Source organism: Candoia aspera, chromosome 17, assembly GCF_035149785.1.
Source record: "Candoia aspera isolate rCanAsp1 chromosome 17, rCanAsp1.hap2, whole genome shotgun sequence".
Classification (NCBI taxonomy): Eukaryota; Metazoa; Chordata; class Lepidosauria; order Squamata; family Boidae; genus Candoia; species Candoia aspera.
Genome location: NC_086169.1, coordinates 6,797,593 through 6,813,324, shown reverse-complemented (window position 1 = coordinate 6,813,324; position 15,732 = coordinate 6,797,593). Strand labels below are relative to the sequence as shown.

The 15,732-nt window shown below is 46.2% G+C and overlaps 1 protein-coding gene across 1 annotated transcript; it reads left to right on the top strand.

Annotated features, from left to right (window-relative positions):
• Positions 1-1,607: 1,607 nt before the first annotated feature.
• Positions 1,608-5,481, top strand: GAL3ST3 (galactose-3-O-sulfotransferase 3). The gene is made up of 3 exons (XM_063316883.1): positions 1,608-1,853; positions 3,276-3,514; positions 3,953-5,481. Exons 1-3 carry the CDS (start codon positions 1,851-1,853, stop codon positions 5,106-5,108), a joined length of 1,398 nt encoding a protein of 465 aa, XP_063172953.1. The 5' UTR covers positions 1,608-1,850; the 3' UTR covers positions 5,109-5,481.
• Positions 5,482-15,732: the final 10,251 nt, after the last annotated feature.

Genomic DNA, 15,732 nt, shown 5'->3' with positions numbered 1-15,732 from the left:
CTAAGCGAAGTGGTTGTTAAGCAAATCTGACCTGATTTTATGACCTTTCTGTGGTGGTTGTCAAGCGAATCGCGCAGTTCCTCATTGATTTTGCTTGCCAGAAGCTGGCCGGGAAGGTTGAAAATGGCCATCGTGTGACCGTGGGACGCTGTGACGGTCATAAATGTGAACCAGATGCCAAGCACCCAAATGACCCTGGGGATGCTGCAATGGTTGTAAGTGTGAGGACCGGTTGTAAGTTGGGTTTTTTTGGCACCATCGTAAGTCCGAACTGTCACTAAACGAATGGTTGTTAAGTGAACTTGTATTCATCATTTTTTCAATAAAGAGGGGATATCTGTTGGCAGGAGTATTTTGAGGGCCTGGCATGTTTTCCACCTTACTTATCCAGTTGTGATCATTTGAATCCAGACCCCATGATTCTGTGTTCCTTAGGAAAAGCATTTGCTGTTAGGGAAAGGGTGTGTAGCCCGTACCTGTACTTTGCACCTTGTGTGTGTTTGTGTCTGTGCCTTTGAGTCAGTCTTGGTTCCTCCCCAACCCTACAAGGCCCCGCAGTTTTCTTGGCAACATTTTGCAAACATGCTTTGGCATTGCCGTCTTCTTAGACTGACCCAAAGTCGCACAGTGCAGACAATCAGGGAGATGGCTGTGAGGGAAATAGGTCAAAGCCATTATATGAGGGTTGAAACATTCCTTACGTCCTGGAAAATGAGATCGTATTCAGAAGAGAATCAAGCAGCCTCTTCCCTGATTCATTGGGATATCAGAGGGAGGGGAGAAAAACACTATCGGTGTGGCAAGGTTCAGTTATTATACCCCATCTCAATAAAGTGAAGTGGTCCTATGGAATCTGATCTGGACTACCCCAGCGGGCTGACACCCAGCTGGCTTTGTGCCTAAAATACAAGTAGTCCTCGCTTAACAATCATTCGTTTAGCGATGGTTTGGATTTACGACAGGGCTGAAAAAACCAACTTACGACTAGTCCTCACACTTATGACTGTCACAGTGTCCCCATGGTCACGTGATCATGATTTGGGCGCCTGGCAACTGGTTCGCATTTATGACCGTTGCAGCGTCCTATGATCTTGTGATCACCATTTTCAACCTTCCTGGCCGGCTTCTGGCAAGCAAAATCAACGTGGAACTGTGTGATTCGCTTAGTGACCATGTGGCTCGCTTAACACCGGTAGTGATTCGCTTAACAACTGCCACAAAAAGGTTGTAAAATCGGGTTGGATTTACTTAATGACTGTTTTCCTTAGCAACTGAAATTCCAGTCCCAATTGTGGTCGTTAAGCGAGGACTACTTGTAAGACTTGAAGTCATGGTCTCCTGGTCTCTAGCCCAGTGTCTTTAACCATTATACCAAACTGTGCCTTAAAAATGTCTTGCCCTTTTTGAAATGTAAATCCAAATATATTTGTAATTCATTGCAGTACAAAACGGCTTCTCAAATATTCTGCACATTTTGAAAAGTCCTCTTGAAAAGTCTTGAACATAAATATAATTTCTTCTCCAGGAAATTCCCCTCTTTATAAGATACATTACAGTTTGGGGGGAAGGGGTTATCATTCTGGCCTATATTTTGGAGGAGGGGGCTGCAAACTCTCCAAAGGGTTTGAACCTTGCTGTTTTCCAGGACAGAAAGTTTCAGCTTGAGTTTATTGACTGAACGGATTTTGCAAAACGCAGTTCCGTGTTAAGCCACGGTATCATGTAACATCCTTGAGTTTCTAAGTTGACCCTGTTAGTGGTGTTAATTTCCAATATGTGAAGATACTGGGCATTTGAGTCTGCGTAGAACACTGTGCCCTCTGCTGTGAAAGCTTGTCCTCTAAATACATATGGTAAGATTGTTTATTATTATTTTGTTTTCTCTTATTTAATAAATTTATATGGCCACCCATCTCATGCATGACTGGGCAGCTATCAGTTAAAAACAGAACAAAAAACAACCAAGTTTAAAACAACAGAGATAACTTAAAATAACATAGCAGCCAAGAATTAGTACTGATAATCATTACTGATTGTGTGGGTTAGGCGCAGAATGAACTGCAGAGGCTCAGGAGCATCTCAAAACAGCTGGCTTTGTATTCTTTCAAATTCCAGATGTGTGTCCCTTACAGGCCAGCTTTGTTGGCAAGATTTGCTTCCACAGTCAAAGTGCTTCTGTCTGTTGAATTAAATAATGCTAAAACTGTTTCGCAGGAAAATATCAAGCTTGTTTTTTCTGTTCTGCTGTAAGGTTATCCAAAGAAAAAGACAGGGCTCTGACATCTAATCTCCTTCCATGGCTGAAACAAAACTTGGTCGATATCTCTGATTTCCTCTGTGTTTTCGAGTAGGGAGGAGGAAAGAGTGAAGGAGTTGACCCAGATGTTGCTTTTTCATTCTTCAAATAGTAAGGGAGCCCATTTAAAGCCAGGAATTGCAGGCTCAGTGAAGGAAAGCCAGTGGTGGTGGTGGGGAAACCACTTTATTTTGGATTAATTGAGCATCGTTCCTTTTGAAACTGGTTTAACCAAGTAAATCAGCCAGCTGTTGGGACCCAGACTCACTCCTGCCAACTTAGTATTTTTAATTTTATGTTATGTTGTTTAAATGTTTACACTGTCCAAATTGCTGAAGCTCTCTGGGCAGTTTGCAGTAAATCACATGAACTGATACAATTGGGGTAAAAATGTATAATATACAAGAAAATCAAATGCAGTGCAAAATGAAAACATTGTCCAGGCTAAGCTGCAGCAGCGAGACGGTCAAAAACTAGAGGCTATGGGGCTGTTTTTGAAATATGGAAGTGTATACATTTCTTGAAAAGTCCATGGCCCTTTTCTCGACCACCGAAGCATGGTGCATCCATCCATCGGTAGGCGGCTTTCAGAGTTATTTCGCACGCTGATGGGAAAGACCAGATGTTGCCAAAAAAATGAGTTTTGGGATGGAGGGAGCCTCGCCTTAAATTGAAAAAGCGGGAAGGAACAGGCAAGAATGTTGCTACTGTACTGTGCCTATATACAGGGGTCTCATTTGAAAGTCAAGTCCGTGCTGGAATCCTTATGTTGTGAGATTAACTTTCCTTCCAATAAATATTACAAATCAGAACTGTAAATTCCCGTCCTTCGGATGAACCGCACACAGCCTGAAAGCAGGAATGCCTTGAACGCATTCTCCAAACGCATCACCTCTGCGATCTGACCTGTCTGGCAAGGTGAACACATGGCGTTTGGTGTGTACCCAAGTTCACCGTTGGGCGTTTTGCTCCTTGCCAGGTCCTCCATTGGCTTGTCAGGGCCCGGCATTGCTGCTGTGGAATCCGAGAGTGCCTGACTGCTGCCAGTGTCCCATGTGGGCAGGACTGTGCGTGGATCAAGCCCCCCAGCATGGCCTGCTCTGGGCCGGTGTTACCCTACAGCCTCAAGATGATTTCTCGCAAGAAGACCCTTCTTCTCTTCCTGCTGGCGTTCAGCACCGGGACGCTTCTCCTGCGCCAGAGTGCCCACCTCAACTGGTAAGCGTCCAGGGATAGAGGGGCTGGGAAGCAGGGGGAGGGCACTGGATTAGTTCTGGAAATGTGGCAACGGGCCAATGGCTTGTAACGGAGGAGTGGGATTGCAGGAAGAGGGATCTAGAGCCCCTGAAAGGGGGTAGATCCAACAGGTAGCATGGCTGGGTGGAAATGCCCTACTGCCCTGAAACACAGTAGGCTCAGTGGTGGCTTATGGGAAACCCTCAACGGCCTAAGGTCACACATTAGCCATGGGTTACAGCCCACACTGCAGGGCAGTGTTTCTCAACCTTGGCTGCTTGGAGATGTGTGGACTTCAACTCCCAGAATTCCCCAGCCAGTGTTGAGATAGTTTGTGGCTCACTCTGTTGCAGGAAGCTAGGCAGAATGTGGGTGGTGCCAGGATAGGGTCCCTGGATGCCTTGTTTCTACACCCGCTAGGTTCCCAAAGTCTCCTCCCTTCAGCTGCGCACCCTGGGTCTCCCCGCACCCGAAGCACACCGCCGTGGCCTTCCTGAAGACCCACAAAACCGCTAGCACCACGGTGCAGAACCTCCTCTTCCGTTTTGCGGAGCGGCAAAACGTCACCGTGGCCCTGCCCCACCATGCCTGCGACCATCAGTTCTGCTACCCCCGCAACTTCTCGACGCGCTTCGTGCACCCATACACCGTCCCGCCCCGCCTCATCGCCAGCCACCTGCGCTTCAACCACGATGAGCTGCGCCACCTCATGCCCAACGACACCGTGTACATCACCATCCTGCGCGAGCCGGTCGCCATGTTCGAATCCCTCTTCAGCTACTACAATCAGTACTGCCCGGCTTTCCGACGGGTGCCCAATGGATCCATGGAGGCCTTCCTTAACAACCCGTACCAGTACTACCATTCCCATGAGAAATATGCCATGTATGCCCACAATACCCTGGTGTACGACCTGGGGGGTGACCCCGAACACAGCCCCGATGACCCCACGTATCTCCCCAAGTTCATCCGCCAAGTAGAAGGCATTTTCTCTCTGGTCATGTTGGCGGAGTATTTTGATGAATCGCTTGTCCTCCTCCGCCATCTCCTGGCCTGGGACCTGGACGACATCCTCTACGTCAAGCTGAACATGCGCAGTCCGGAGTCCAAGCTCAACATCACCTCGGCCCACGTGGCCGCCCAAATCCGCGCCTGGAACGCTCTCGACGCCGGTCTCTATGACCACTTCAACGCCACCTTCTGGAGGAAGCTCAGCAAGATGGACCGTGGCTGTCTCCAGAAAGAAGTCCACGCTCTTCACCGGGCCTGCGAGCGCTTGGCACGCCACTGCTTTCGGGGCCAGCCCCAGCTGCGGCCAGCCACGCAGATCAAGAACAAGGACCTCCGGCCTTGGCAACCCAGTGCCAAGGTGGACATTGTGGGCTACGACCTCCCGGGCTCGGGGCCCCATCTGGATGAGCAGTGCCTCAAGCTCGTCATGCCCGAGGTACAGTATTCTCGTTACCTACTACGGAAGCAGAGCCTCAAAAACCGGCGCAGGGCTGTCCCCCATCGGCCTCTCTCGCCCCGGGGACTTCTGCACCCACCTCGGCACCCTGCTGTCAAAGCTTCCTGAGCAGGATGATGGGTGGAGATGCCACCAGGTAGAGATGCCCTGCACAGGGAGGATGGCTGGTGAAGTTCCCATTTCAATGAGCTGTGATTTTTTTCCCCCTGGGTCTCTGGGACATTTTGACCCAGTTTTACCCACTTAAAAACTCAGGGCCCATGCATCTGGGTGAGCAGGACTCTCCTTTTAGATGCACCAAAGGAGCTGTCTATAAGCTGTGGCCCATTTTCGGCAAGTAGGACTTGGAAACCACGACTGGGTGCTCCAGATTGTCCTAACATCTTCCTGCCTCTCAGTTGGGGAACCAAACAAAACTGGGGCTGTTTCCTGTCCAGGAATGTTCAGGGCTGGTCTACACAGCCTCCCCATTTCCTGAAACCTTCCCGTTTTCTCAATGCTGCTTTTCTCTTTCCTACCCTCACCAACCAACGTCTGACTTTTCTGAGATGGATGAAAGGGAAACGCCTTTTCCACTTCTGCCTCCATCTTTTTAAAGAAATTTGCTTCTGAGTTAGGTGACGATTATCAAACAGGTCACACTCCTGTTCAGCCTAACCTCGTGGCAGGCGCTGCTCTATTTATTTTATTTATAGACTGATTGCACATTTCTCCCATTTTCCTCCAAAGAACTCAAGGTACCCTCCCCTGCCTTCCATGTTATCCCCACAACAACACTGCGAGGTAGGCTAGACCAGAACCAAAGTTGCCTGCGGAGCTGCGCCAGGATTTGAACTCTGATTTCCCCGGTCCTAGCTCAATGCTCTCCATCCTTTAAGTAGCACTACAATGCTTTCCGAGTGAAAGATCTTATTTTTTTAAAAAGCACTGTCATGTTACAGCTCTCTTGGGAAAAAAAAATCTTTTTAAAATTGGAAATGAACGCCGCAAACGATACCCGGAGGTTGTAAGCGGTGGGATGCCAGTGAGGTCATCACCTGGGACAAAACCCCTTTTTTTAAAAAAAAGGTGGAAGAATAGGGTTTGAAATAAGAAAGAGATGGCCCAAAGCACAATCTTCCTCAATAGCATGAATATGAGTTGTAACTCTGCGTGTCATTTATAGAGGAAGAACAATGGATTATTAACAGTCAGAACAGTCTGTTTGGAAGAGCCTTTTATTTATTTTTTCAAATTTTGCCACCGCCCGTCTCCCCCCAGAAGAGGGACTCTGGGCAGTTGACTTCATCTCTCGTCTCTCCCATGCACCCTTTTTCCTTTCCCCTTCCTATATCACAGCAGTTCTCCAGGTGTGGCCTGGGGGTCCCCGAGACCCTTTCAGGGCATCTATGGAGTCAAATAAATATTTTTAAATTTCTCACTTTTAATTTCCAATACAGTAACTATTGATAGATACAACCCACCTAAACCAAAGCTCTTTGGGGTCTTCAGTCGTTTTTAAGAATGCACAGACCACAATGTTTGAGAACCTTTGCAAAATCATGTCCCTGAACCATACTCCGATCCGCAGCTTCTGCTGAATCTCCCAACATCTGCATCATCCCGTCCTCCGTCTGAGTTGAACTGTCACTGATTCTCCTCTTCCCGCCTGCTGGCTGTTAACTAAACTTCTAGGCTGCGCTTCCAAAAGTTTAGGGCTAGCTGTAAATTCCAGATCGCTGCTAGAAGGAACAAAGGTGATTTTCTGTATCTGTGTATGCTGGTCTATGACCATATTAAAGATTTGATCTATTTGCTGCCGTTTGATCGCGTGCAGCCAGATATGGTAGTCCTGCAAATGTTTCCCAGGTTTCATTTCTAAACAGCTTGTTTGGAACAGTGTAAGAACTGTGAGAAGAGTTGGAGGCCGGGTTGGAACAAGAAATTGGAGGCCAATAAAAGTCTGTGTGTCTAAATTAAGCGTCCTTTCTGGATTGTGCTTGTTTAGGTGAGGGTGTGCGTGGGGCACGAATTGCGCTTTCCCTGGGAATTGGCAACCTGCAGCTTATGGGCCCCAGTGAACCCAGAGAAACCAACTTACAGCCTGCCAGTGTTTTGCAAGCTGTAACGTTTTAACAGCAGTTTAAGGGAAACTGATTTAAGGCAACGACACACTTTCGCCCCCCCCGCCATCTTTGATGACTGACCCTGACTGTCAGACTGCAGGGCTTATGCAAAAGTAAGAAAGCCGATCTTTCCCATTAAATAACGTGGTTTTAAATTTTACTGGGCGTGGTGGGGGTGCTTATTTCCCGTGAAACAAGTTTTCGTAAACTTGTAGAATTCTGTACTTGTTTTGGCCAATAAATAGGTTAAATTTGAGTGATTAACAGTAAGTGGCTTATTTATTCCTTTCCCAAGCTTAACCCCAATTAAATCACTTGCTGAGTCACTGGTTGAGGTGGACTCATTTATATATAAATCAAATAAATAAAATGTTATCATCTGAGGGGGTCATACGCCGAGTCCTTTAATACTATGTTATCAGCTAGACCAGTGTTTCTCAACCTTGTCAACTTTAAGCTGTGTGGACTTCAACTCCCAGAATTCCCCAGCCAGCAATGCTGGCTGGGGAATTCTGGGAGTTGAAATCCACACAGTTTAAAGTTGACAAGGTTGAGAAACACTGAGCTAGAGGTTAAGAATCTGAACCGTCATGAATCAATTGGCACAATGAGACTTTTAGGCTTTAATGAGAAATACAAACCATCCTGCAAGGAACAGTGAGTTCAAAGAAGGATCTGGTCCATCAATGTTTGGCTGCTGTCCTCTTTCAGTGGCATTTTAGGTGACCTGAAATGAGGGGCACACCTTGAAAACCTTCTTATCAATGCATCTCTTTGCTAGGACAGAGAAGGCTGCTCAGTCCAGCCAATGATATCGCTGCTCGGCCCCCCCAGAAAGACACATTCAAAGCTTGCTCCCCTGGCCTCTTCTCCCTGTCTTTTGTCCCGCACCTATCTTTTCCCCGGCGTGTAAAACCAGTTGGCTTGGCCCAGTTACATTATTATTATTATTAATCAAATTTATCACCGCCCATCTCCCAAAAGGGACTCTGGGCGGTTTACAATAAAACATAAATAAAACTATAAAACTATAAAGCACTATAATACATAATACAATAAATATAATAAAAACCTCGATGGCTGAAAGTTCTTTATGATTTGCAAGCAGAGCTGGGTCCTTCTAAGAAACTAACTATCCCCAAGAATGGCTACTCTCTCTCCCGCCCCAGGCTTAATTACAGAACCAGGTCTTTAGCTGTTTCCTAAAGTCCAGGAGGGAGGGAGCCAATCTCACTTCTGGGGGAAGGATATTCCAAAGGGCAGGTGCTATTGCAGAGAAGGCCTGCCTCCTGGACCCCGCCAGATGGAATTCTCTTGCAGACGGGGTCCGCAGCATGCCCTCTCTGCACGACTGGGTGGGACGGGCTGATGTGATGGGGAGGAGACGGTCCCTTAGGTAGCCTGGCCCCATGCCATGTAGGGCTTTAAAGGTGATAACCAACACCTTGAATTGGGCCCAGAAGCAGCCTGGCACCCAATGCAGCTCGCAGAGCAAAGGAGTGACGTGTGCTGATCTTGGGAAACCCAAGATCGCCCGTGCAGCTGCATTTTGCACCAGCTGTAGCTTCCGGATACTCTTCAAGGGTAGCCCCACGTAGAGCGCATTGCAGTAGTCTATGTGGGAGAGATACATGCGTGCAAGAACCAAGTTTGGGTAGAGAATGAGCAGCCCTTGTGAAAGTTTGTAGAGATCAAGACCTAAATGATAGATCCGTCAGCCAAGGTGGTGGCTTGGGGGAGGAAGGATGTCTGCCAAAGGCTTGGGAAGAGAATTGTGAAAAGCAGGGATCCCCAACACATCTGGGGAGACATGATTCACTATGCTTCATTTAATGAGTTCGTCTTTGTCCTGGCCACACTGAGTCTTTTTTGGGAGCGCAGCCCCAGCGTATTTTGCAAAGGCTGACGGCAGCTCTGACCGTAAGCGGCCTAGTCACATTGGCTGCATTTCATTTAAACATCATCCCGTGTAGTTGCTTCGTCCCCAGCAACTTTTCAAAGTGTGTCTTGCTACCCATCGTTCGGGGTGCCAGATGAGCCTTCATCAGCTCCTCAGAAGCCCAAGGCTGGCCATTTTTAGAAGCAGGAGATTGGGTTAGCAGGGTTGGACTTTTCAACTGCAGTGCCCAACCTGAGCCAACAGAGGGCAGTGCTTTAATTGCTTTTAATTTCCCCCTTTTTCAAAGATCAAAGCTACTCAGCAGAACCATGGAACTGCTGCCCCCTAGTGGCTCGGGTTGGCAATTGCAGCTGAAAAGGCAATGCAGGGCTGAAGCCCTCTGATGGTCCAGCTATTGAGTCGCGTGGATCATCTTGCTTCCCGATTCTTTTAACAAGAGATGCAGAGGATCAAAATAAAACCTGTTAACAAAGCAAGCGGGTCTTTTCCCCAAAAGTTTGATAATAGGATTTCAGATTTGTTTCCCTTCCTTTTTAAAAAAATACTTTAAAATGGCCTTTAAATTTATTTATTTATTTATGTATTTATTTATTTATTTATTATCCCAGCTTTATTATTTTTATAAATAACCCAAGGCGGCAAACATACCTAATACTCCTTCCTCCTCCTATTTCCCCCATAACAACAACCCTGTGAGGTGGGTTGGGCTGAGAGACAGTGGCTGGCCCAAGTAAATAAACATTTTTTTTTGTCACTCAGAAGTAAAAGGAGAAGGTAAACTAAATATCTGTTTCTCCAATGAGAATGGTGTTTCCAATATTTTCTGCCTAAGCAACCAGTTCCATTGTTTTTCATTCAGCATCTGGCAATCGTCTAGTTATAATACATCTGAAAATAAAAGTGATGTTCTCAGCTGTTTTGGCTAAATACCAACATACCTTTTTGGGAACAATGAGCTTTTTTCCCCCAAGACTGTTGAACAAGTAATACCTTATACTGGTGGGTCTGGTAGACCAGACAGTACGTTTAATACATTTCTTTTTACCTCCAACATTAATCTACCCTCTGTTGATTCCATTAAGTGTCCAGCAATTTTTATCTTGTGAAAGAGCTCCAATTATCCACTCTAGACCTTAAGAATCTTTTATTTTGTCCTTCCGTTTTTATACGGATGATTAAAAACCCTCACCTCTTGCTCCTTTGACAAGAGTTACCATCTTTGCTTACTTTGTTATTTGATCCGTGCTGAATCAGAGTTACTCTGTGTTCTTAATGTTGAATTTTATCATCCACGCCACTTGGAAGCAAGCCCTGGTCTTAGGGACATTTCTCCTATGAATTGTGCAGACGGTGAAGCTGTCATTTGCTCATTCTCTCTGGGGGTAGGTGGGCAATCAATTAAGCAAAAGTCTTTGAAGAACAACTTATGCCGTTCAAGAGATCTATAAGAACCCCCCCCCCCAATCTGCTGGCTATACTTCCAATATTCATTAGAGGGAGAAATGTATTTTTAGCAATCAAGACTGGGGTATATACCAGCAGTAAACCCAACTGTCTCTGAGTATTATGTTCAGAGAATCTCTGATTCCCCCTCCAGAAGAAGTTAGTTAAATTTTGGAAGCATTCATCGATTTCATATTTAACAAGCAGATCTGATGTAGAATTTAATTCTACAGTAATTAGAAGCGAAACCTGATTTGACGGCTATGAATTGTAACCTATTCACTTCATAATTTTTCTGAACTATGAAGGGCCCTGTCACATAAGCGTAATAAGAGTATCTTACTATTATTACACCCATTATGGATGTTTTTCAGTACTGTGAACTTTTGCTTTGAATGCAGTTTAATGTATATGCTGATCAGGATTCTGTATTCTCTGAAATCAGAGATGTTTAAGTTTGGATGAATTAATTTTTGCTGCAGAATCGGTGAGTAACCCTGGAGGAGGAAGACTCTTGTATGTGAACGAAACTGACCTACTTGGAAATTTCAGCACTCACAAGTGGGGACTCTCAGTTAAAAACTTACCCAGTTGGGAGCAAGTTGAAACCGATGACAGAGACACCAAGAGCTTGCAGGAAAAAACAGTTAAATTCTGTGCTCATGGAAATTGCTGCCGTAGATCCAAGTAGCTGTAGATGGCTAAATCCTTTGCCTGGTTGCTTTCACACACCGCCCCCCCCCCCAATCTACGTGTGATACAGTTAAAGAAAAATACTTCTGAATTATTGCTCAGAAATCATCTCATCCCGTACACTATTTTAATTTTTTTCAATAACCCGCCTTCCTGGCTTTACTTTGCTGTTACTGAATGCGAGCATCTTTTAAAGGAGGAAAACAATCCTGAAGAACATGAAGGACATCTATGACCCATGCTCTGGATTTGCACACTATAGTGAATCACAAACTAAGAAAATACAGGTAGTCCTTGACTTACGACCACAATTGGGACTGGAACTTCTGTCACTAAGCGAGGCAGTTAAGTGAGTCACACCTGATTTCACCTTTTTGGCCACAGTCATTAAGTGACTCACATGGTTGTTAAGCGAATCCGGCTTCCCCCATTGACTTTGCTTGTTGGAAGCCAGCTGGGAAGGTCGCAAATGGTGATCATGTGACCCCGGGATGCTGCAACCATTATGGGCAGTAATAGAAATTGGAATTATTAAATAAATAAAATACATGCTGGTTGCCAAGCGCCTGAATTATGATCACAGGACTGTGAGGATGCTGTGACAGTCGTAAGTGTGAGGACAAGTCACAAGTAACTTTTCAGTGCCATTGTAACTTCGAACGGTCACTAAACAATTCATCATAAGTCAAGGACTACCTGTAGGTTGGATTCACACAACATCCTAAGCCATAAAACACAAATCCGGTTGACCCAGTATTGGATGTTAAGCAAATGCTTAAGTGGCATATAAATTTACTAAATAACTAATATAATACTGATAATATTAATAATACATTACTGGAGTAGCTTCCCACTTGCTTTCAGGAAGTTTTTCCCCCATCTTCTCACCTAACCCGTACTCTGGGGATTTCCTAGTGGTGTCCCATCCCAGTAGCAATCGAGGTCTTGTCCAGCTTAGTTGTCTTGCAGTTCACCAGAGGGTCGGCTCTGTTAGAAAGCAAGAGCTTTGTTACCAGTTGGGAAAGGACAGAGACGACCCCATAAATGAACCTTGCGGTGTGGTCTGTTTTCTGTTCCCCGCATCCCCATTTTGAGAGGCAGAGGCAACAGCATACAACCATCCTGCAGTGTAGTCCTGTTGTTCCACCTCTTCCCTGGGATAGTGTTGGGGTGGGGGCTACAGGTAGTCCTCGTTTAACAACCATTTTTAGCAATGGTTCATACTTACAACAGTGCTGAAAAAACCAACTTATGACTGGTCCTCACACTTATGACTGCCACAGCATTTCCACCCCCTGTCACGTGATCATGATTTGGGCACTTGGTGACTGATTTGCATTTTTGATTGTCACAGCGTCACGTGATTGCCATTTTCTAACTTCCTGGCCAGCTTCCAGCAAGCAAAATCAATGGGGAACTACATGATTCACTTAACGACCATGTGGCCCACCCAACAACCTTGGTGATTCACTTAGCGACCACCGCGAAAGGTCATAAAACCGGGTTGGATTTGCTTAATGACTGCTTTGCTTGGCAACCGAAATTCCAGGCCCAATTGTGGTTGCTAAGTTAGGACTACTTGCATATAGAGAAAGGCTTACAACAGCCCTGCAAGGTAGTCCATTGCTCCATTGCAAGGCAGGAATGAGGCTGAGGCTGGTTTTGGAGCCCCAGCCCCAGCTCTCCCATTCAGAACGTCCCTCAGGCGTTGGCACCACCCGCCATTTCGGGTTGCCCCCCGAGTCTCCTCTGCTTTAGCACCAAATCCAGGCCTCGCTTGCAAAGAGAGACCCCCCTCCACGAATTGCACAGCTGGGAGCCGCGTTTCCAAAGGCTGCCACATGCAAAAGGCAGGTGGAGAAAGATTTTTAGCTTAGAAAGAGGTTGCATCTTTGCTGCGGCGAGGAGGCGGCAATTTTTGCCGGACCCTTTTAAGTTTGCAACGAGACTCTCTGGTTGCCACGGCAACGAGCTCCGTCTCTGCCCGCGCAGGGGAACCCTCCCGGCATGCCGCGCGCCTCTGACGCCCGTGGGTTCCGCGGTTGCTAGGAGAACGGGAGCCGTTTAACGCCGGGGCAAGGCGAGTCCTCCCAGGATGCAGAGCGCTGTTGACGTCAAGATGGCGGCGCCCAGCGGAGCCGTTTGAGGGAGTCCGAGGCAAGCGGTTGGCGGGAAGGGCGCGGGGAGCAGCAGCGGGCGGCGAGGGATGGGGGCGCCGGGACTTGGGAAAGGGGGCGAGGAGGGAGAAGGTGGCTGGGAGGCCGCTTTGGACCGGGTCGGGTCCTTCCTCGGGTCTTTCCGTGTCACAGAAACGGCTTCCCCGGTTCCTGCTCTTCGGTTAGCCGGTGAGGCTGGGAATTGGGCTGGTCGCAGGAAAGAAACGGCGGTGGTAGAAAATTCCCCTCCACACACGTGAGCCGCATTCACTACCAGCCGTATCTGTCTATCGAACTTCTGCACCGCCCAACTCGTGTACAACGACCCTGGGTGGTTTACAAGTAATAAAAATAACATATCGCTAAAAAGATATTATATATATATATATATATATATATATATATATATATATATATATATGTATGTATGTATATATATATGTATATATATATATGTATGTATGTATATAATAAATATAAATATACAGATATAAAGTATAAATACAAGGTGGCAAATCAAGATCTTACCGCTGGCAGCAGACCCACTGAGGCCCTGGCTTTCGGCTGCTGCTTCTGAACGCCAGGTGGGTCAACAACAACAATATCCCCCCATTTTTTAAACAACAAATTTTTGGTCATGTTGCCTTAAAAACTCAGGTGTGGTGTGGAGCTGAAGACCTATCCCTGAATTTGGGGGAGAAAACAAGTTTACCTTTGCAAATTGGCCCCTTTGCCTACCCAAAAACACAAATCGCAAAGCAATTCAGGCAAAAGCGTTTATTTAAGGGGGGAGTCAGCTCTTTTTACAGGGTACAGAAACAAATGATACCTACGTTCGGTACGTGTGATATGTCAGAAAGCAACTAATCAAACAATAAAAGACACGGATTCCATGTGAGAACTGAACAGTGAAAAACACTGATTGCAGATCACATTCCACAAGGGGCAAAGTTATGGGTTACGTCACTCCCTTTCCCGGCCGGGTTTAAATCATCTTAAAACATGCAAGTGGACTTTCAGAATACGCTCTCTATTGTTTAGCTGCTGAAAAGGCTAGTTTTTGCACAAAAAAGAAAGAAATGGTTTGGGGTAAGAGGAAAACATGGTTTCCTGAACTTCAAAAGAAGGTATGGATGCCATGCTAAAAGGCTAATATCACTTTCATTAAACAGATAATAATGGGGGCTAAAATTCCCGGTAACAGTAACACAACACATAACACAACATAACCACTAACAGAGCTAGGTTTGCACAATGTGCTCATTTACCAAGGCTAACTGTAATCATGCTAACTGTAACCAACTTTAGCATGCTGTGGGGATACGATCCTTGGGGCATACCTGCCTGTTGAGCTACAGGCAACCCAAACATGCTGGATTTGCTGATTGTGCTGAGGTATAAATCCAGCCTGGTGCTCTCCCAGAGGTGTTGGGTGACAGTCCTCCTAATTTCAGGCTGGGAATTTCGGGCATTGGTGATCCTACGTCTGTGGAAGAAACCAGGTTGGGGAAGGCAGGACTGTCTGATAGCGAAAGCCAGAGGTGCTGGTAGGACTGCCAACAAGGCTGGATGCGTGCAAAGCAGGTGCTCTGTTGCTTAATGATGATTTTTTTTGTTGAAAAACTAATTTGCTCTCTTTCCCTCTGATGCAGGGCCGTGATTTGGCTGCAGCTTGCCATAGTCTGCAGAGAAGGTGCTCTTCTGCTCCTTGTGCTGTATAACTGGAGGTGTTGGGAAGGAAAGACCTGACATCTTCTGCGTGCAACGCAAGTATTCTAACTGAGGTCTCCTGGGTGTGCTTTTAGATCTCTTTCTCAGCACCCACTTGGTTCCCTCTGCCACTTGACTTTTTATATTTTTAAGTAAGTGTTTTAATTTTTGAACAAACGTGGGAAGCTGGCATGCTGGAAAAGCAACCTCAGCATAATCATAATTGCTGAGAATGCCTCTGGGTCCCGAGTGGAACTCATAATTTTTTTTAGAAGGTAAGCATGGCAAATGGCAACTGCATAGTGTTTTGTCTGGAAGCCCCTTGAGCAAAATTGGAGGGGTAGGAACATTCTTTGGTGAGAAGGAGCAGCAGAGACTGTTCTGATCAATCAGTCCTTTGAAAATGAAGTCGTTCCCCAGGAGTCACATCTGCAAGAGATTCTTAGCATTCCAAACATTGGGGACCCCTCTTCCAACTCATATGCTTAGGACCCTCCCCAGGCCAAAGGTAATGCACTCAGACTGCGTGTCCATCTAGCCGAGCTCATCTGTCTGGACTGACAGCGTTTCTTCAATTTCTGGGGCGGAAAAAAATTAAAAATACCCAATCCGTTTAACAGAATAAATTTAATGCTTGTTCTGGCAAACTTGCTGCTATGCCTGCTACTCTTTTCATTTTCTGTCCCTAGCTTTCTTTAGCTCTGTTCGTGGTTACTTCATGGACA

Coding starts and splice junctions, on each gene's coding strand:
- GAL3ST3 (XM_063316883.1), top strand. Junction 3,515..3,952: donor CAGAGTGCCCACCTCAACTG/GTAAGCGTCCAG, acceptor TACACCCGCTAG/GTTCCCAAAGTCTCCTCCCT.